The sequence below is a fragment of the Aquila chrysaetos genome, chromosome 11 (genome assembly GCF_900496995.4).
Source record: "Aquila chrysaetos chrysaetos chromosome 11, bAquChr1.4, whole genome shotgun sequence".
In the NCBI taxonomy this organism is placed as follows: Eukaryota; Metazoa; Chordata; class Aves; order Accipitriformes; family Accipitridae; genus Aquila; species Aquila chrysaetos.
This window is the reverse complement of record NC_044014.1, coordinates 4262987-4284680: the sequence shown is the minus strand read 5'-3', so window position 1 is coordinate 4284680 and position 21694 is coordinate 4262987. Positions and strand designations below refer to the sequence as shown.

Genomic DNA, 21694 nt, shown 5'->3' with positions numbered 1-21694 from the left:
GGAAGCAGTAGGAAGTCTAATTGCCTTCTCAGCACATTCCTCAGTCTGACACAGTTTTATAACGTATAGGTGGGAGTGAAGTGCTCTGCAGGCTGTTCAAACAAGTAATATTAGAACCTAAGCTTTATGAGAAAGCTTTATATGTTCCTGACTGCTCATCTGCTTTCATGCAACATAAATACGGATCGCTGCTGAAGAGGATAGTCCTGCCCTCTCCTCTGTCCTGGCCATGCGATAGCCCCTCATTCATGCAGCCACCTGATCGGGTGAATAGATCAGAGTCGAGCTGTTGGAAAAAACCTATGCTGCACACTGGAGTCCACAGAAGGGAGATAGTAGGAATAAGGGTGACAAATTTAAGTGGACATTTAGCTGTGCATTGGTAGAGCAAGGTGTGTGCGAAGGTATTTTAGTGAAGAATGTACTAACTCATAAAACATTTCCTAATCAGAGAACAGGTATAAACTAATTTTTAGTTTGATGTGTCTAGTTTTGAATTTAATCCTGTTGTGTAACTTCTCTTTTGAGGTTTTTGTTTACTAGATTCTGGGTGGTTTTGTTAGCCAAGAGACTTGCAGTATGATGACTAATTGTCAGTCAATTGATATGACAAATTTGTATTTTGAACAGTTTTGTGTGCTTAAAAATATCGCATAATTGAGTCTTACATATTGGGTAACTATTCTGTGGTAAGGGAGGAAATAGACTGTATGCGTTTTTCGATTTGTCCTTCATCTACCTGCCTCACCCTTTCCCTCTATTATGCCTTCTACACAAACCTTCTTTTTCCTTCCCCATCGTAAGTTTCAGATTGCAATAAGAGTGTTTATAGAGGTTCTGGTGTAAATTTGATGTTGCTTGGATCTAGTTCTTTTACTTCAGCAGATTGATCACTTGTGTAGCGACTGGTTCTTTATAAATATTGGTTTATTTTCACCAGTCCGTATGTTAGTCTTAGCAGGTCATGACTGAGTTTAAACAAGTAAATTGGGATCAGAATAGGTGTGGTATTTAATAATTAACTTTCTGGTTACTCAGGTCCAGTAGGAAACCTATAATGAGTCTGTTTTCATTTTGTTTACAGGAATAGTTATCTGCTTAGTCTCACCCTTCATATTTGGCAATCTGAGGAAAAGGTCTGAGCCAGCATGAAGACAGAATCCCCTCTTCATTAGAGAAAAAGTGAGTTGGAATTGGATTGAAATCTGGATTTGTAGAATGAAAATACTGTGTTAGCTTGTCAATGCACACAGCTTGTGCTCGCTTTCAAGTAGAATTTTAACTTTGTAACACTACTGTTATGAGTCATGTCCAGTCAAGGCCTCCTCTTGGTTAAGCACATGTATAAAATTTTCAAATCTATGCATTTTATGTAAACGCCTACACCCTACTCTTCTGAAAGAACTGCTCACTCATTGTATAACTGCCCACCTGATACAGTCCTCCTTCCTTCCAGATCCTGTGAGCTCTTGTAATAGACCTCGCAGGATCTAGACTTTGTGTTCCTTTTCTTGTACTGCTGTATTCATATTGAGTTTTATTTTAACAATTTAATATTTGTGACTTGTTTCTGTAGCTGTACTGGTCTCTTCTCCAGTATTCTGAGTGCGAAATGTGTATCTGTTTTCTGAATTTGTTTTGGAAGCCTCTGTGCAAATTTAAGAAATTGCAGAAATGTAGGACTGAGTTTTCTTTTCATTTCTGCACTAGGAAATCCTGAATTCTGCATTTAAAATGCTGTTAGCTCAAGTCTTATTCTTTTCATAGTGGTTTTTCTCCCCCTAAATGTTCTAATAGCTTCAAGAAAAAAAAGATTGCCTGTTTGCCCAGCCTGATTTTTATATTTGGTGCAGTACACGTCAACTGGGTTAAATCTCATTTACTTTTTTTTTTTTTTTGAAACAGAGCTCCTATGCAACCGTTGTGTACTAATGATGTATTCTGATTACTTAGCTTTCTGCCTGACGCAGTTCATTTCAAGAAGTGCACGATGACAGAGCGTGGAATTAAATGGGCTTGTGAGTATTGTACATATGAAAATTGGCCATCTGCAATCAAATGTACCATGTGTCGTGCTCAGAGACCTAGTGGAACAATTATCACAGAAGATCCATTTAAAAGTGGTTCAAGTGATATTGGTAGAGACTGGGATCCTACGAGCACTGAAGGAGGGAGCAGTCCTTTGATATGTCCAGATTCTAGTGCAAGACCAAGGGTTAAATCATCTTACAGTATGGAAGGTGCAAATAAATGGTCATGCCACATGTGCACATACTTGAACTGGCCAAGAGCGATAAGGTGTACTCAGTGCTTGTCTCAACGTAGGACCAGGAGTCCCACAGAGTCTCCTCAGTCTTCAGGTTCTGGTTCAAGACCAGTCCCTTTTTCTGTTGATCCATGTGAGGAATATAATGACAGAAATAAACTAAACACAAGGGCTCAGCACTGGACTTGTTCTGTTTGTACATATGAAAACTGGGCGAAGGCCAAGAAGTGTGTTGTATGTGATCATCCCAGACCTAACAATATAGAAGCAATAGAACTGGCAGACACAGAAGAGGCTTCTTCAATCATAAACGAGCAAGACAGAGCTCGATGGAGAGGAAGCTGTAGTAGTGGTAATAGCCAAAGAAGATCTCCACCTACAACCAAACGTGAATCTGATGTGAAAATGGACTTCCAAAGAATTGAATTGGCTGGAGCTGTTGGCAGCAAGGAAGAACTTGAAGTTGACTTCAAAAAACTAAAGCAAATAAAAAATAGAATGAAAAAGACTGACTGGCTGTTTCTAAATGCTTGCGTTGGTAAGTCGTTTGCTGCTACCTTATACTGTTATGCCTGTGATTAGGTATTTTGGGAGAATGAAGAATTAAACCATAAACTTGAAATTTGATTTCAAACCAGCTTTTTTTTAATCTCTGCATTTTAATTTTAAAAAGTAAAGCAAATGTAGAAGTTCCTGAAATGGCACCTGATAAGAGAGGGTGCAGAGTTTGTCCATAATCTGAACGTGTTTCCCAACTATGCTCAGACTTTTTTGACCTTTTGTAGAAATGGATATCCTTGTAACCAAATCCTGTTGTTCTGTGTAGTCGTCAAAAGATGGAAAAATTACAAAACCAGTCTACAGAACAACGTAATGCATATAGCACTGTAAAAAATGCCATTACTGGATAATTAAAATTACTCTTCTTTTTGCTATGGGAAGATATGCTAGTAGAATCAGCAGCTGCAGCTTGGGAGTATTTGTAAACAGTGTAGAGCTTGCAACAGTACAAGATGCTCTGTCAGATGTTAAAAATAACACCAAAATATGTAGCTCCAAGAAACTGCATGTGTAATACTGACCTTGAAAGTAATAATGTTGTATTAATATGGATACTGTGTTGTAAATGTTTACAGGCTTTCTGAAAGTATTTTTGTAGTCAACTGCTTCAAAAAATTCAAATACCAATTTTGTTTTGTATTTTAGTGCTTTCCTAAGGAAATTCTGGATAATTCTCCCAGTGCTGTTAAAGAACAGAGACATGTGAGAGCAGGGTTTTCTTCAGTTATTGACCTTGTGAGTTAACTTTTGTGCTGTAACTTCCCAGAAGCAGATATCTTGTGCCCTAGCATACAAGCAGGTTAAACACTTGAAATACGCAACTATTTTTAGAGTAAAACACTTCATTTGAAACTCTGGTGCTACTAGTTTGTCTCATACTGTTCCTTAATGTTTCATGAAGTCACTTCATGGTTGTTATAATCGAAAAACTAATTTGTGGAGCTGCTTTATTTAATATATTTGATCGGGGTAAATGTTTTTATGGGTATCATGGGTTTGGTTTCTCTGAGCTAATAAATATTCCAGTTTATCTTTGTGTTGCGTGAATAGTTGGACAAGCACGTTTCCTTTTGAAAATAGTTAGATGCCTCAATATTTCCTGATACCTTCAGCTCTTTACATGCTAGCACATGTGCAGTGCTTTTTCCTTCTGAAATGAAGCAATTTAAATTCTGTATGGTATTTTGTAAGTTATTGAATACCCAAGATCAATTGTTGGAGGTCGTTTCTGTGCCTTACAAGAGTCTATTTTGCATTCTGATAGCAATTGTATTAAATATTAGGGGTGTTTTTCCTCTGCTTTTTGAAAAGTGATTTTTTTTTTTTTTTTTTTTTTTTTTTTTTACTATTCCAATGTTACTTAAAATATTTCACACTTTCAGATTTAATCTGTGTGGGAATGGTTGTGTTTATGTTTAAGAACGTGCATTATGCAAGTATTTAATGTTGCTTGTGACTATACAGTTGTACATGAAACTCAAAACTATGTTAACAGAAGTTTTGTAAGGCAGTAATGATTTAGTTCTTTTAGAATGAAAATAGTTTGAAGGGATCTTGATGAGAAAGCCAGAATGCAAATGGAGTTGTGTGCTGATTTTTACTACTGTTCTGCTGAAAGATTTCATGGATTCCTTTCTGTAACTTAAACACCTACTATATCTCAGCTTTTTAACTGAGGGGAAAAAAGCAGCAACCAAAACCTGTTAATTATTACTCTTTCATTTTGGAATTTCACTTTGCATATCACAGCTGTCATATTTTTCCAAATATTCCTTGTAGCAGGAATAACCTTAGGAAGATTGATGAAAGCTTCATAGATTCTTTTGTGGTTGTCTCTGGACGTTGTGCAGAGCGTATCTGTATTGGAAAGGTATACCAGTTTAACGAGTAATTTTAAAAGCAATAAGCCACATTTATGCTGGTTTTGTTGTCTTAGTGTGACATTCTTAAAACAATTTAACTGTCAATTGAACAATTTTGCCTGAAGCATATGTTCTTACCATTGAAATCAACTGAGTTATTGTGACTTAGTGAGTTACTGTTAGTTAGCCAGCTGGAGCTCTTGTGATCTTCTAGCTGAGCTGAACACTTGTCAATCCTTAGCCAAACACAATTATAAAATAGGACAAGTTTATGTTAAATGTCAAGTAAGTTTTGTGAAAATTGATGGAATAAGAGTTGGTATGTAGTCTGTTACCGTAGTCCAGCTAACAAGTGGTGGCTTGTTAGGATTCGGTAACTTCAGACTGCGCACCTCCAAGTTTAAGCTCAATCAGTTGTGGAGGGTCCATTTGCTTTGAGTCTCTCTAATGTGGGAGAGATGTTATCAGTTTAAAGTTTTTGGATGTACAAAGTGTAGCCTTCCCTGAGGTTAAAGATTAGAGGAGCGAGAGTAGGAGTAATTCTTGGCAGAGTGGTTATTTTCTTTTCTCTTAGAAGAAATTATCTTTTAGAAGGTACCAAGCAAAATGTTTGATACTTTAGGACAGCCTTTTAGTTGAACTCTCTCTTTGCATCTCAACTCGAGTATAAAATTTTTTTACTAGATTTTAAATTTAATGTCAATTTTCATTAAAAACATGTATCAAACTACTTTTTTTCCACATCTGTTCTTTTTAGCTGAAACAGAAGATAGACGTGTGTCTTGTATGGATTTAGAAAGTACCTCTGTGTGCATGTTTGTGGGCTTTTTTGTTTTGTTGGAGACATTCATTAATGTTCTGCCCACCTCAGTAAGTAAACATGCCATCAAGGCTTCTATTCCTTGCAAATCTAGGCTGTACAAAATGTGATGACTGCAAATCCTGCATTTCAGCATGAGTAGTTTCCTTGATGGAGGGTATTCTTTCTGAATCAGAAGGATTAGTGGCATTCCCCCTTTCAAACTCTGCAAGTGAATGTACTTGAATGTTATTTTTGTTATTGACTTATTGTTTTTTTGCAGCAGTGGATGTATTCATCAAATGATACTTTCTCAAAAGGATGAGATTTTAGAACTGATTGTTTGGTTAAATTTTATTAAAATCAAAGCAGAACATCTAGTAAGCATGGCCGGTGAATGACATGACTTCCTACAAATGCCAGTTTGAATTACAATGAGAAATTACAAATGGCTTCTGCAAGGACACCAATGCTTTCTACTGTACTGGCCTAGTACAAGGTTAATGTGAAGTCCAAGGTGACTCTCATTTCTTGGGGGGAAAGCTAATGTATATTTAAAATTAAGCTCCATTGTCTTTTATGTAACTCATGGTTATCTATGCCAAAGAGACTGTAAGAGAGGTTTGGTGGCCTGTGGGACATAAGGAATCTGATGTGCAAGAAGAGCAGTACTGCTGTGGGGCCTGGTGAAGCTGGTTACAGCTGGCTGTGGATTTAAGTAGTACAAATGGATGAAGATGATCATGACTATAAAGTCTTTCTAGTGTTCAGAGTTTGCTTGGGGCTCACGCTTCAGAACTTGCTGAATCTTCCCCTCTCCTGGCACTTCAAGGCTGGATTTTACAGTGGTGCTAGCAGAGTGTGTTGCGGGGCACTGCTGAGGATCCTTGGGTTGTGTGTTTAACTCCTGAGCTTGAACTGTAGCCAACAGATTAAAAGTAAACTGCATTTCTTCTCCTTTTCCTTTCTCCTCCAACCCTGCTTATTAACTGCTGCAAGAGAGCATGTTCTTGTCTTTTGATTCAGGTCAGCAAGGTAGCTACTACTGTCAATGGGCCAGACTTCCCCTGCTGGGGATGGTGGCTCTGGAACCAACTAGACACACATTCCTCTTAGCTGTGTGAAAGAAACAAGTAAGAGCGTGTTTCTTAAACAAATCCAAAATATTTAGAACAATCTGTTTTGCAGTACATCCTTAAAAGGACTGTTAGTTCATTCCTGGTACTCCTACATATGTGTCTGCTTAGTTTTTCCTTTGTCAACTACTTTATCTCTCTCTTACAGGTTTTTTTTTTTTTTTTTTTCCTTTGTCCTTTTCTCCCTTCAGTTTTCTGAAATAGTGCCAAATGTGTTACCCAAGCACTCAGAAACCCTGTGGGAAAGGAGAGTTGTTCTGTCCACATTTAGGTATGAAGTTGGCTGGGCAGTGTCCCAGACTGTTCTGCAGCTACAGGAGAGATGGCAGCCACCTCCTGCTCTGCGTATTGCAGAGCATGTGGCTCTTCACTGACAGTAAAAGCAGCCTGAAGGGACTGATGTACCAAGGCGCTTTCAGCTGGCACTGCCACCCAAAGTAGTCCTCCTAGCTGCTTGTTTCTGTTCTCCTGGCGTGTTTGCATGCCAGCATACAGTGAAATGCATCTGGAAACTAATCTTGCTAAAAATGACGCTTGGTAAGCTTGGTTAGGGGATATTTTTGTGGGGGGGTGTGGTGGTGGTTTTGTTTGTTGGTTTTGCTGTTTTAGTAAACCCAGACTGGTTTCCTCATCACATCCACGGTACAGCTAAACCTTGATGGGGCTGTTTATGCTGTAATAAGGGAGTGGGAGGTGTATGGGTAGGAACAAGCTGCTGGAGGTGGGGAAGCGTCATGCTCCGTTCCTTGCTGGAGTCGGTTCAGGCTAGCTTGAACTGTTTAGGGAAGTATAGCAAGAATTAGTCACTGACAGGTGTTTACCTGCCACGCTGGCCTTGGCTAAATATGGCAAACAGTGCCTGTTGGGATGGTTGCAGGGGAAGAGTCCCTGGTATGAGCTGTACAGCCTGGCTTCCTTCCTCCATTCCTTTGTGATACTGGGAAGCATGGTGTGGCATACTTGCCTGCTGTGCCAGGTAACAATGACGCAAGCTTACAACTTTCACCTGGGTAAGAAATCTTGTATTGTCGTCTGTGTCCTATACATATATTCTATCATACTTACATTTGTGTGTGTGTGTTTATATCTTGCAGAGTAGGTAAAACTCTGCATGCCTTACTCCTTGGTAGAAGATCTTAACTCCTGAAACACTTTTATTTTGGTCTCTTGACCAATTTTTTTAAATGCTTGGTGATGCTTTATGCTAAAAATAATTGAATAAATGATCAAGTTAAAAATAGTTACTTAAATTTACCTTGGAAGCACTGATGGTTAACTTTAATATAATTCATGATTTTCCACTGTCCAGCCTCCTTTTAGGGTGCAACCCTGCAAGCAACTGACCAGCTGTTAATGCAACAAGGGGCATGGATACCTCTGACAGATAGGAGAGGGGATAAGGACATCTTTCAACAGTTCTTCTTGCATGTGCGCTGCGTTGTCCTGTAATGATATGTTAGAAACATGCTACATGGGCTGTATGTAGGGGTAAGAGCTGTTTACGTGGAAAAAAGAATAGGTGATTGTCATACTCGCATGCGTTGGATGGCTTCAGGTTTGAGGTACCTGTTTTCTTGGAAGTTACTTATTTTTAAGCTGATGCAAGTTGCTGAGCTTGATGAATTTAAAAAATATAGTGTACAGAAGGTTCTGTCTCAAGCTGTCATTACCTAGAGACTGATCTGCTGTTGATCACATGGTAATACTAACAAGGGAGATCCTGGAAATGAAGAAAGAGGAGAATGAACAGAAGGGTGTGGTTAGAGGCCCATAAAGATTTTTCAGACAGTCCTTCTCTTTTGTATTAATTGATGTGTCATATTTGCTTGCAAAGGAGTTCTTCCTCTAAGAGGAGAAACTCTTCTCAGACTGAATGGTTTTGGTGCTCAAAATGCTGAAATGGTGGAGTAGTTATTGACAATAAAACTTTCTTTATGACTACCTGATGCGCCCCTGGTGAATAGTTGGAAGAGGGTGAGGGCAGAGCTCCAGAGAATGCTACAGCTTGTGTGGTCAAACCACAGGTCCTCGGCACTCTCATTGCCTAGAGGAGCAGTAAGATTTTTAGCAAGTGTCGGAATGAGGTTTTAATGGGTCAGTTGATCAGCCTCTCACTTGCTGGAAGGTCACCTTGGCACTTAAACCAATCTTAGGATTGGTCAGTAGATGAGTAAATGAGAGCATATGTATGATGTAGACCACTTGCAATTGTATCTGTAGGAGAAGAGAAGCAGCACAGGGCTCCGTGTTTCTGACCTGGTGTATGTTACAGAGGGATCTGTCTCTACTTCTGACTTCTAAAATGCATCATTTGGTTGGTTGAGAAATCTGCCTTCTATTACCAAGCAGTTCAGGGAATAGTGAAGTTGATTACAATTGTCCCACATGTGAGGCACAATGACCTCCTTAAGATGAAGTGTTTCCTTTTGTAGTCTACTCAGATGTGAGAACACATTGTTTACTGTGGCATTGCTACCTCCTTGAATCAAAGAAATCTCAAATCTTTGGGTGGTTCTTTAGGTATTTTATCTAAACAGAAGCATCTTCACACTCTTCCATTAATTTAGCAAAAAATGTATTTATTTTAGCAGGTATATTGTTGAAATTAATTCTCTTTGGTTTTTCTTGTTTCATTTCAGCTTAATCCTGTTCAACCTTTTCAAAGATTTAGAATGCTTGCCCTCTAGTATATGCAAGACTGCACATGTGCCTTTTATACAGTGATGCTTTTACATTTTTTGAGGATCAGGAGCCTACTGCCGAATCAGCTACTGTAGGCTGTGTGATCCCCTGCTTTTTGCTGCTCTGCAATTAGTCATTTGTCTCCATAGCAGTTCGACTGAGGTATTGTTGTGGAACCTTTAACTACATTGACAGCAAACATGGTTGAAGTGAGGGTTGCTGTTCTCTGTTCTTACTTGCTTTTAGTCTCTCTAACTGCATATTTAAACCTTACTGCTGTTGGGAGCTGTTTGTGGAGCTGGTGGGCCCCTGTCCTGACCTGCTAAGGCAGTGCTGCTGCCCAGTTCTGTCTCCCCCAGCCTCTCTGCTGCCCCATAGATAAATGGCAGAACTGCATCAGTCTATTTGAAAGAATTTGCCTATTTCATTTGCAAGTTGTGCCAGCCAGTGCGCTCTAGAAGTATCAGATAGATAGTGAAGTAAATAAAGGCTGCTGCTATAGTATTTTCTCTGGAAACTTTTACATCTGGCTGAAGTTATTTGGACTGTGCAATTAGGGCAAATGGGATTTAGTTTTCTAGATATGCCTGTAAGCTTTTGTGTATTTTCCAAGTTTACTTAGCTGCACTAAACCCTATAAATATTTACATGTTCTAAAGAATAAACTTAATAGCACCTTAGCTGAAGTAGTTTGGTTGTAGCAGCTAGGCTAATTATGGGCTTATTTAGTATGAGCAAAGGTAGTACTGATATCTAATAAAGAAGATAGTTGTAACAGTTGTAGCAGGAGAAATACAGAATCAAGATGGTACAAATAGTTGTTATTGGGTGATTAGTATTTTTGAAATTTAGTCTTATTTAAATAACTTATTCTCTATCATGTGTCTTCTCATGTATACTGAGATTGCATATTCCTGATCTGTGCTATCTAAGAGTCAGGGCTTTACTAGAAAGAAAAAACCTTGGCTCTCAGTGCTGTGAAAGAATGTTCCAGTAAGAGGAAATGCCTGAATTGCAAATGGGAACACAGTTGAACCTGTAAACGCAGAATATTAACTTGCACTTGTATTTTCTCATGATGTGGGTGCAGCACTTGGCATTTTGTCCTGTCACTTGGGATGTCAGGCTGTAGTCCTGTGTTTGTGCATTAAGCAAAGCAAAACTTGTCAGGACACACACACACAGACTGGCATCTTCAGTTGCAACACTAAACTAACATTTCTAGAGTCCACTTCAAAGAAAAACTGTTCGTGCTGTGGATCAGAAGTAGATGTTGAGTCATAAAGATCTGTTTGCATTTGTGCAGTGCTTGTAGCTAATCAGAGTTATGCCCTCGCAAGAGGTCTAGCTGCTGGAGCACTCAGGGGTGCTGTGTGAACAATCTTAAGGCAAATGCCCCTCTTCCTTTTGACATTTTAACAGTCTGAGGAATGCAGTGGGTGTTAGTGGAGAATAATCCAACTGGCACGCCACTGTGTCAGAACACGATTCAGAGGCTGCTTGTGTAAGTAATCAGGCACTTGTGTGTTATGAAATGTAGTGAATTATAACATCAGTAAATATTTCTGTAATATTTCTTGTAAATAGTGTTTTGTTAAGCTTTATTTAAATAGACTTAATGAATTGGAGGCTCTCATTCATCTGACAAATCAAAGCCATTGTAGGAATGTGCCTCCTATTGTCAATAAAAGCATATTCAAACTTCATTTTGGAGTGGTGATACTGAATTTAGGAATTGCAGGCAGTTCTTCTGAATGTTGCCTGTAGGCAAGTTTACCCCCTAGTTTTGGGGCAAGATTTGTGTTTTCCGGTTCAGATTTCTGGCAATCTGCCTATTATTACTGTATTTTTGCTCAGTGTTCACTGCAGCCTTCGATTCTACTGATTGGCACTGTAAGCAGGCTGGCACCTGACGAGCTGTCAGGAATTCTCCCTGTTCTTTTGAAGCAGCTAAAATGGAGTAGGTATTTGGGAGATTGGGTAAAGAGAAATTTGGAATTCTCTTGCTGTGGCTAAGAGGGGCCGAAGAGGCTTGTAGTGACCATAGAACATTGACCCTGCAGTAGTGATGCTCTGGGTACTTGGGTCATAGTTATTTCAATGCAGGTTAGTACCAGACATTAGAGCATGCAGCAGGTTTGCAAGAGGAAGCTGCTTATAAGGAGGTAGGCTTGTAGTGGTCTCTGCCCAAAACATTATGCATTTTGTGTGTCATGTTTGTCTGTTGAGACTCTGTTACAAAACAGAGTTAGTGCATCCAGAAGTGAGTTTGTCTGGACTTGATGTAAAAATTTCCTGATGCTTCCCTCCTCCGCCCACCCCCCAAATAGTCACTTGGCTGTTTGGATTAAGGAATAGAGGATGACGAGATATGATGCATGCACATAGTCACAGCACCATCCCTCCATGAGCTGTAACTGTGCTAGACTGATGTGTCATTTAGCGCACCATCACTGTTCTTCACTTTTAGATAAAGTATTGCCAACCGTATACCTAAAACACGTTTACTGTCTCCATTTTTTAAAATAAGGCCTGGAAAGCATACACAGTTTGCCTGTTTTTAATGTATGTATTGATCTTTAGCTTAAACTTCATCAGTGAAGTTTAGAAATGTACTTTTAAATGACAGCTTGTATAACAATTTTAGTAATTAATTCTAGGACATGGGGCTTTTAGGAATGTCAAGTATTGCAAGACGTGGGAATAAACTGCAAGAACTGGCAGTACTGCATACAGCACATGTCACTGATGGGATCCTTACTGCAGCTTGTAGCAGTTAGTGCTTGAAGGCATTGCCAAACCTCACATGGCTGCCTCTCAGCATCAGTCTTAGACCTCAGTTGTTGCTGAGGTTTGATTAAGAGTGGGATGATAATAAGTTGCCTTAGCAGCTGAGGGTGGGGGACTAAAAGAATAATTACAAATATGAATTGACTGGACACTGACTTAAGGCTGTAGTAGCATGTACTACTGTGTAGTGTGTACTTGATAGACTGGCCAGCTGGAACTGTTACGATGATTTGGGCCTGATCATCTGTCATCGAAAGATCATTTTGGGGATGTTTGTTTGAATTTTGAAATTAGTCTGGGATAGTTGGATTGTCAGAGTGGCTACCTACCGGTCTTGGGTGGTCTTTGGTACGTTTGTCATTGGGTGGTGTGGTGGAAGGTACAGATATGGTAACAAGAATCTTTTCTGTGTCAATAGAAGTGGTTAAAATATAAAAGGGTATGAAGTGGCTATTTGTCTTTAACAAAATGTCTTTCCTAAATTAATAAAATAATAAAAAATTAAGGGTGTCATAAGATAGCAGTGAATCTGCTCTTCTATCAAGATTCTTCTTTCCCTGTGGATTCTTGGGTTTGCTAACAGGTGATCTTGTGCCAAAGCTGTCGTGTAACTTGTTTTAAGAGGCCGGGTCACGAGAAATTGTCTGACTTTGATGTCTATGTATACATACATATCTACACACACAAAAAATCCCCCAAACCCCAGTAAGTCAGTTTGCTGCATTTGGTTGGAATGACATATCACAAGCAGCCTTCATATTGCCTTATCAGTGGCATAAATGTGATTGCAAGGAAATAAAATGCTACACTTGGCATTCTTGTTATGGATACAGCATATATTGACAAACCTGTACCTTTTGCTTTGGTATGTTTTAGTTCCACCCAGAAGTGGAAATGTTGCAACAGGAGCACAGCTATGTTGCTCACATCCCATATTGCATTCCTTTGATGCATGTTTGGAGAACATCTTGAAAACCAGTGAATTTTCAGTGTTTGTTTCCCTTCACTGAAATAGCTTTTCTCCATCAGTAGCAGCTCCTTTCTTTAAAAGAAAATACTTTTTCATCAGCAAAGGTCTAACTTGGGGAGCAAGAACTAAAATTGGGCAGACAAAACTCTTGCCTAACAAGTTCTTTAACTCATCTGGGGTAAATATGCAGGCAAGTGCTTAAGCAGAATTAGACATTAATGCTGGAGTGGAGTGGGAATGTTTTCCTGTACAGGCAGACCAGAAACATGCATCAGAAAACTTAGAAATTGTTGCCCTGTATTGTTTTCATTCTGCCCTGGCCTGTTAGGACTTTTGAGTCCTTGATGAATGGGTAGATGTTGTACGGCTGAAATTTGCAGTTGAGTTTGTATTCTGGAACTTCTCTGCTTTAGACTACTGTTGAAATGAATAATCTTAACTTTTATCTGTAGAGGCTTACTAAGCAGAGCTGGTAACTTTGTAGAGAAATGTCTTGTACTGATAATCCATCCATCATATTCCCCCCCCCCCCCGCCCGTGTTTCTTCTGAAAGCTTTGTAATCTCAGTATTAAAAATGATAGACTTTTGGCAGAGCTAAGAATGCTTTCCTAAATCCTGGATTAACCAGTAACCCAGCAGTTAGTGTACTCCTCTGGTAGTAGGCAGTTCCATTTGTTGTGTTGGGTTTTTTGATTTTTGGTGGTTTTTTTGGTTGTTCGGGGGTTTTTTGTTGTTTGGGTTATGGGGGTTTTTTGGTTTTTTGGGGTTGTTTTTTTGTGGTTGGGTTTGGTTTTTTTTTTTCTATTGTTTGAATATTAGTCCTGAATGGCAGTGAGTGCCCTGACTTGAGACTTACCTCTTACTTACCTCTTTCCTTTCTGATCAATTTTTGAGTCTTGGTAAGCAAATTGAGTGAAGGATAGACTTGAGTCTCAATTTCCAGCCTCATGGCCTCTACTCAACTGCTGACTCTTAGGAGTTGGCAAGGAGGTTTAGCTACAGAAAATAGGGGAGAGGGTTTTCTCGTTTCTGTGATCTGCGCTCTTCTGTTGTTGAGCTGCTGCAAATAGGGCTGCTTCTCAATAGTGAATTAGAAGTATTCTGTTTACTTGTCTATTAAAGATGGCTTTAAGATCACTTTTGTTTCCTCAACTCAGCATTACACTGTTCTCTTATGAAGCATATCTCTAAAATAGAATCTTTATATTTGAAGGAATTTCTAAATTTAGGAAGTCTTATATTGGAACTGATACTGTTAACACCACCACATCTTGTTGAGGGTGTATTCTGATAATTGCAGCTAAGGAATGCTTTCAGCATGAATGGTCTTGATATGAAGCATGATACAGAAGTTAGAGATTCCTAGGGACTTGAGACATATGGGTGTCCCCCCCCTCCATCTTGCTTTAGAAAGTACACACAGTGTGTGTGTGTAATTTCTCTTTAATTCAGTTTTAATAGAGTATCCTGAATGATAACTGCCTGAGTTCAATTAGTAGCAGAGATGGTGAGCTGAAGAGAAACTTTGTGCTCTGTACCCTCTTCCAACACTGTTTTAAACCATATTTGGAAAAAAGAAAAAACACTTTTGTTCCAAAACCCTTTTAATAGATCTGTTTCTTAGATCCAGTAGTTTGTTTTTAAGATAAGTTAAAAGGGAAGATATAATAATCAAACTGATCTCTGTAATATGAATGAATGACTTTCCTTTAGTACTGCTGATCAAATGAAATGCTAGCGAGTATGTTATACTAGGTATTTCATTAAGGGTCCTCAGCACCACTTCATAGCTGGCTTTTGATCTGCTGTGTCTTCCAACTAGTTTGGCTAGTGGAAATGCTCTAGGAGGTGAGGTAAGTGTAAATATTTTGTAGTCTTATGTTTAAAAAAAGAAATAAAAATTTGCAAGTTTCTTGGTATGCAGTTGATCTTTATATGTTAGGTCTGTATCAGAATAGGTAGAGATAAACTGTGTTAAATAAGATAACTCGATCCAGAATGGCTCATTCGCTAGCTAAAACGAATTGTATTTATTTTTTTTTTTCCTTCAGGAGTTGTAGAAGGTGATTTAGCTGCTGTTGAAGCTTACAAGTCATCAGGAGGAGATATTGCCCGCCAGCTTACTGCAGATGAAGTACGCCTGCTAAATCGCCCTTCTGCTTTTGATGTTGGGTACACGCTTGTACATCTGGCAATACGCTTTCAGAGACAAGATATGCTAGCAATTTTGCTTACGGAGGTGAGTTACTTTGGCCCTTGAGTAGATTGAATGGGAACTTTATGTAACTGCGCCATTGTTTGCAGCCAGTGACATGTAACTTTATTTGCTAGAAGATAGAGGCTGATATTGTTAGAATACATGAATTGCTGCTTTGTGCCTTTGTTGACGTTTCTCCTTAAGAAGTGAGTTTACTTTAAGACTGTATGTATGTGGTGGTCTTGAGGATGTTCAGTTTTCTCATTAATGAGCAATCTTGGCACACGTTCTGACCTTACTGGCAGTGGAGTGAGCTATTGTGAGGCTTCCTGTGCTTTGGGTGGGGGAGAGGAAATGCCCTGAAAGCAAAACCCTGAGATCAATGACAGCGTCGTTTTTTGAGTTTTGTTAGTGAATAAGTCTACCTGGTCGGTCTTCCCTGGTTTTCTTGGGAACTTGCCTCCCAGAGAAAGGCAAATTTCTTGCTTTGCAGAATTGCTGCATTTTTTCCTGCCCTTTGCCCATTTTACAGACTGGTTGGTTCCTCTCTGTGGTCTCCTTGCTCTTGCATGTTCCACTTCCTTGTATATTTTTGTATGGTCCGCCTCACCTCTGGTGATCTTTGTCCTCTGCCATCTTTGTCTTCTTACTAGGCCCGTAAGTAATTCTGTTATCTTTTTTTGTTTGTTTCCTTCATCTCAGACTTCTGGTTCCTCATCTGGTCAGAGCCAAATTTTTATTCTGCCTCCTTCCCTCTTTTGATGCTTAATGCAATTCTGAATGCATGTGTTCCTGAGAAAAGTAGCATGCCTGAGAAGCTCATTAGGATGACAGAAAGCGTAGAGTTGAGTAATTAAAAAGAGTAGATGAAGCAAGACAAATGTACCTAAAGCCTTGAGAAGAGTATATATTTATATGTGGCTAGTATCAGTAGTTTTGTGCTGCTTACATAGCTATCTGGATGGAGTTACATGTTTAAAAACAAGTTACTTTGCTGAAATACTGTCTTACGGATTTTTCTGTTCGGTTTTGTTTCAGTTTCTAGGAATAGTTACTCAACATACCATTTGTGAAAATGCTTAGTAGTGTTTGAGCCACAGTGGTACTTTGCTAGGATATTAACTAGTGAAAATGTGTATATTAAAGTTGTTTTTTTATATATCTAGTGTCATCCCTGTGTCACTTGCCCTGTATCATTGAATGAGTTCCTGCTGCCAGTGATGATCTGGAGAAATTTAAGTATCTTAGCTTAGTATTTGGGAATATTCTTTGTAGGAAACTGTCTTGTGCTGTGGTAATGAAGTTCTTTGTTAAATGTACACTGGGCTCATGCATAAGTTAAGAGGTATGTTTCCTATTGTTATTTAGCTCTTATCTGGTTTTTTTTGTTTCCTTTTCCTGCTGGAAGTGGTCACCTGTTAATTCACTTCTTTTATTTAAAGAGGTTTTTAACCAGCTTTATGTTATCAGCTACATGACAAATGAGACATTAATTCATTGAGAGTCACTAAACATTTAATCTTTCAGGTTACCAATGTTTATACTTCTGTTGCATTACTTGCTAACAAAATGCTGTCCACTGGTGGTTATCACTCCTAAGTCTATTTAACTAGAAATAATACTGAGTGCAGTAACTGTGTTATGTTACAGGTATCGCAACATGCAGCGAAGTGCATTCCTGCCATGGTGTGTCCAGAGGTCACAGAACAAATTCGTCGTGAAATTGCTGCATCTCTTCATCAACGAAAGGGAGACTTTGCTTGCTATTTTCTGACTGACCTTGTAACGTTTACGTTACCTGCAGGTAGTTATGAAATTCTTCTTACTGATGGAAGAACTTTTTTTTTGTTTGGTCACCTAGTTGAGGATTGCTTGTTTTGGATGTATACTTTGACTTTCTGATGGTGGTGCTGTGTGTGTGTGTATAGGTCTTATTTATGAAGTTTTAATAGCTTGGGTCAGATTTAGTAGTTGAATTTGCTTGTTAATATTCAGTATTTGCACACTTCAACCCATACGTTGTTCCTGTGAAGTGAACATCTGTTGTATTCTTTAGACACAAGGAAATTTAAGAAAAGTGGTATATTCTAAGGAAAGGCCGCGTTTAAAGTTAAGATTGGAGCCCAGACGTTTCTGGGCTCTAAAATGACTTTTCACAAAGCTATGTTAGCTTTCAGTCCTTTCCGTTAAGGCCCAGAGCTATTATTTGCGTTTGTATGTGGTCATAGCAATAGCACTTTTTGAATACTATTGAGATACTCTGCAATCAAGAGAATTTTTGTCTACTAACAAAAAGCTATTAGAAGACTTTTAATCTTCAGTAGCTGTTTCCTTTAATAGAAATGCTACCAGAGGTAAGAAAATGCGTAGATGAAAACTGTACTAATCAGCAGATCTGTTTGTCTTCTTAACAATGCTACTGCTTCATAAAAATTGTATTTGGAACTTTTTTGGTTGAATGTTACCTCATCTCCTCCTCTTCAAAAAGTCTGGAAAATAGTTGCCACTTGTATATCAACTCTCTGTTTGAGGGGCTGTATTCAGTTGTATTCTGTGGGTCACATATGAGAGGCAGACAACGTGGGTGTACAAAGTGTCTAGAGACTAACACTTCATTGCTGGTTGGGGGAGAGAAGCGAAAGAGAGGCAACAGAAGAGTTTTGTAACACACGTGAGAAATGTTGCTCTTGCCAGAACTGAGGAGTTTGTTCAGTATTTTCAAGAGACAGGTCTTAAACGACTGTGCATCTCTTTGACACACGTAATAGCCATTAAATAATTAAGGAATAAGAACATTCGGAAGCATCTGTACATCAAGGCTGTCAGTGTATTTCCACTTCCATCACACTTAGTCAACTGAAGACCTTTTGTAGTCAACTGTTAGCAGTTGGTCTCAAGACAGCATTTCCAAGGATGGTGGTATAAATCACACAATCCTATTCAGATATTACCTATATGATGTAGTTTAAGAACCAGTTTCCACATGGTCTTTCAAATAAATGGATAAGATCTTCCTGAAGAGCCAATACACAGATGTTAAAGTGCCAATCTTCTAAATTGATGGCTGGCCACTGCAAGCCAGTTTTAGTTTAAAAAAACCTAATCAATCATACAAAAAAACCCCACCCCACAACAGCATGCCTGCACCAAACAATAGTATGCTTCAGTAGCAACTCATATGCCTAAGATATGGACTTTACTTTTTGAAGCCCTAGGGTATGAGGTCTTGAGCAGGACTGGCAGATATGACACTGGAATTAAGAGGTCTGTGTGCCCTTGAAATACCACTTAGAGCCCAGTCATCATCCTGTAGACTGCCTGAAGGGATGCTAGATGTTTTTGTTTAACTGTTTGATTTACTTCCTTAACTTTCATATATTTAAGTTTCACAATTGTGCTGAAGCTAGCAAAGTGTCTCTAGCTGCTGATCTGCCTAGCAACCCTTTACTACTTACCTTGTATTGAAATGCAGGCCATGAGCAGATCTTCAAGGTGTAGCAGATGTTGTGTGTTTGTGTTTTGGAATGTGGGGCAGTGTTTGTTATTTTACATGATACAGGAGTCACAAAAGACTTTTTGTCCATTATACAATTTTCTGCCTTTTTTTTTTTTTTTTTTTTTTTTTTTTTGAGGTAGATCCACAGTTGCAGATTCTGTCTGTAAAGCTCTTGGAACAGTTGTCAGTAGTGGCATTTTCTGTGTCATAGCTTAATAGTTTTCCCACTTCTTGCTTTCTAACCTGCAGACTGTGGCCTGCAAACCATTGGGGTTCTCTGAACTATATTTCATTGAAGTCTGCATGAAATGACTAAGGAAGTGGACGTTTTGTACAAGAACAAGTCTCTTGGCAAACTGTACCTGTCCACTGGGGGAGACCGGGGAGGGGAAACCATTTAGATGGGTGGAAAACTATTGCTTAGGATTGAAACTATCCTAAATGTAGTAGGGTTGAAAATACTCTTTTTTTTTTTTTTTTTTTTTTCCCCCCACCTCAAAGTGGTTCTCTACTTCACTTTCTCCTTCAGAGAAATCCATTCTTACCCTACGCATGCTGTGACGATCCTTTCCACATAAAAGGTATGACAGTCAGTCTGAGATACGTATCTGCTTCAGTGTGCTTTATGAAGCCTATATGGTCACAAATGACAGATCTGAAAATAGCGGCAGCATTTCAGAGGAGACATAGGGATGATAGGGCGAAAGCTGTTGCGTAAGTTCTCCTGAGCATCAGCTGGTAATGTGTCTCTTTTACAGTAACATTAAGTGACTTCTGTATTTGCTTTCTATTTTTCCAGATATTGAAGACTTACCACCCACAGTCCAAGAAAAGTTATTTGACGAAGTACTTGATAGAGATGTTCAGAAAGGTAAATGCTGTGAGAATAGCTAGAATCTCTCCTTGCTTTTCGTTAGAGAATATTTCTGTGATTTAAAAAAAAAGTGCATGTGTATATATGTGGCTTTGTTGCCTGAATTAGTTTTAAATATAGATTTGATACTTTCAAGTTAATCTTTACCCTGGAATTATTTTAGAGAGAGAGAATGGAGTCTGTAGAAATCATGTTTGTAATGTATCTTTGAATTGTAAAGATTTTTAAAAAACTGTAAAGTTTTAAGTCACAAGCTCTTTAAAGAAAACTGAACAAATCTTTGCACTTCAGTAGCAATCCTCAAACACATGATATGATGCTTTATTTAAGGCTATGGTTTGTTTTGGGTTTTTTTTTTCCTTCTTTTCTTGACAGTATTTCGCCTGAGGAATGCCTTTAGTTATTGCAGTTCACCTATTTTTGTAGTATGAAGGAAAACTTAGTTTTATTCATGTAAATTGTTGAGATTATGCTATTACTGTGCTGTTTGGATTCTCTGAGACTTCAAATGAATATAGGTTTTAAAAGAGGCTATTGTCATGTTGCAGAGCTAGAAGAGGAATCTCCCATTATTAACTGGTCACTGGAACTGGGTACGCGCTTGGACAGCAGATTATATGCACTTTGGAATCGGACTGCAGGGGACTGCCTGCTTGATTCAGTACTACAAGCCACTTGGGGCATTTACGACAAGGATTCAGTGCTGCGGAAAGCTCTTCATGACAGTTTACATGACTGCTCACATTGGTAAGTTAGTTTTTATGTCAACTTTAAAGATAGCTTTCCATGTAGCATAGTAGTTGATAGCAGTATAGTATTAAAAAGAAACACAACCACCACTCCCCAATCTACTGTGGGTTCTGTGCCTCAGAGATGTTGAGTCACAGCATGATTCATGTAGTAATCTAGATCTAGCGTATTTTAAATGACAGCACTGGAAACTTGGACGTTCTGAACTCAGTGCCAGTATGTGATATTCAGCACATAGCATTTAAAATAGAGTAAAATATTTTATGCTGTGTGCTTGTCAAGAGTGCGCTAACCACAGTTACTAAGACTGGAATTTCTGTATACTTGCAATGTAAATCATGCACATGCCATGCCTTGCTGCTTGGTGGAAGCTTTGCAGAAGATTGTTAGTAGAAGATAGCCTTTTATTCCTGTATAAACTTTTCAGTATTTTCATTCCATCTGCTTAGTTACAGCTTTATTCGGTATTGCTCTTTTTGTTCATGTTCTGTCTGCTAAAATAATGGCAGTAAAGCACAGAGTGTTGACGTTTAACTAGTGCTGTCATTTGGCCATAGAATTAATTTATCAGTCTGTAAAACAACTTTTCTTGTTTTACGCTGGCAACCTGCTTTAGTCTGATGCTGTGGTTTGCCTCTGCTAGAGGAAAAATTCTTACAGTTGGACCACCAGCAGTGTCCAACAGCTCTCAAGTGTGTAATGGGACTATGGGAAGAGATTGATAAAGATAAATAATGTAAGAGATGGGCGATTAGTTTTCTTATGTTCTTGTAGTCAGGGACAAGACAAACAGCATCAGCAGGCATACTAGAGAAAGAGCCTGTCCCCTTGCTCTGTGCACTGCGCAGGAAGTCAACAACAAGGGTTCATTTTAGGGGTACCTATAAGTAGCTTTTGTGATTACTGTCCCCAGCTGCCTGCTGCTTGGAGAAAACTCCCCAAACGAGCATCCGGAGCTGGATTCAATAAAGCAGTGCTTCAATAATAATTCTCCCGAGAACCTGTTTCCGAATGGATCTGTCACTACTTTAGAGTTGTTTATAATGGAGTGTGCATCTTGACCATGCAGGAATGTCCCTGGCATCACAAGCAGTTCCCCTGAGGCCAGAACAGAAATTTATGATAGATCAGGTTTTGTTCTTTATGGTAACAAAACCAAGCATGGTATCCAAAAACATGCTGCAAACTATTGAGGTTTAAACCAATCTTTCAAAATGTTAGTATTAACTAATGTTGTTGACTTAACTGTTGTATCTAACATAACGCTCATTATTTAGAGTGTATTAAATCTGGTTAAGCTTTTTAGTTCA

At 38.8% G+C, this 21694-nt stretch overlaps 1 protein-coding gene across 3 annotated transcripts in view; it reads left to right on the top strand.

Annotated features, from left to right (window-relative positions):
• Positions 1-21694, top strand: part of ZRANB1 (zinc finger RANBP2-type containing 1) — a 47203-nt gene that overhangs the window by 12149 nt on the left and 13360 nt on the right. For 2 of the 3 annotated variants that reach the window (XM_030031504.2, XM_030031505.2), the window contains 6 exons: positions 1085-1182; positions 1954-2804; positions 15119-15306; positions 16915-17068; positions 19560-19631; positions 20183-20381. In XM_030031504.2, coding sequence (XP_029887364.1) covers positions 1991-2804; positions 15119-15306; positions 16915-17068; positions 19560-19631; positions 20183-20381 — 1427 coding nt within the window. In that variant the 5' untranslated portion in view covers positions 1085-1182; positions 1954-1990. Of the gene's footprint in view, positions 1-1084; positions 1183-1905; positions 2805-15118; positions 15307-16914; positions 17069-19559; positions 19632-20182; positions 20382-21694 lie in introns of all 3 variants that reach the window. The other variant, XM_030031506.2, reaches the window with a different exon arrangement.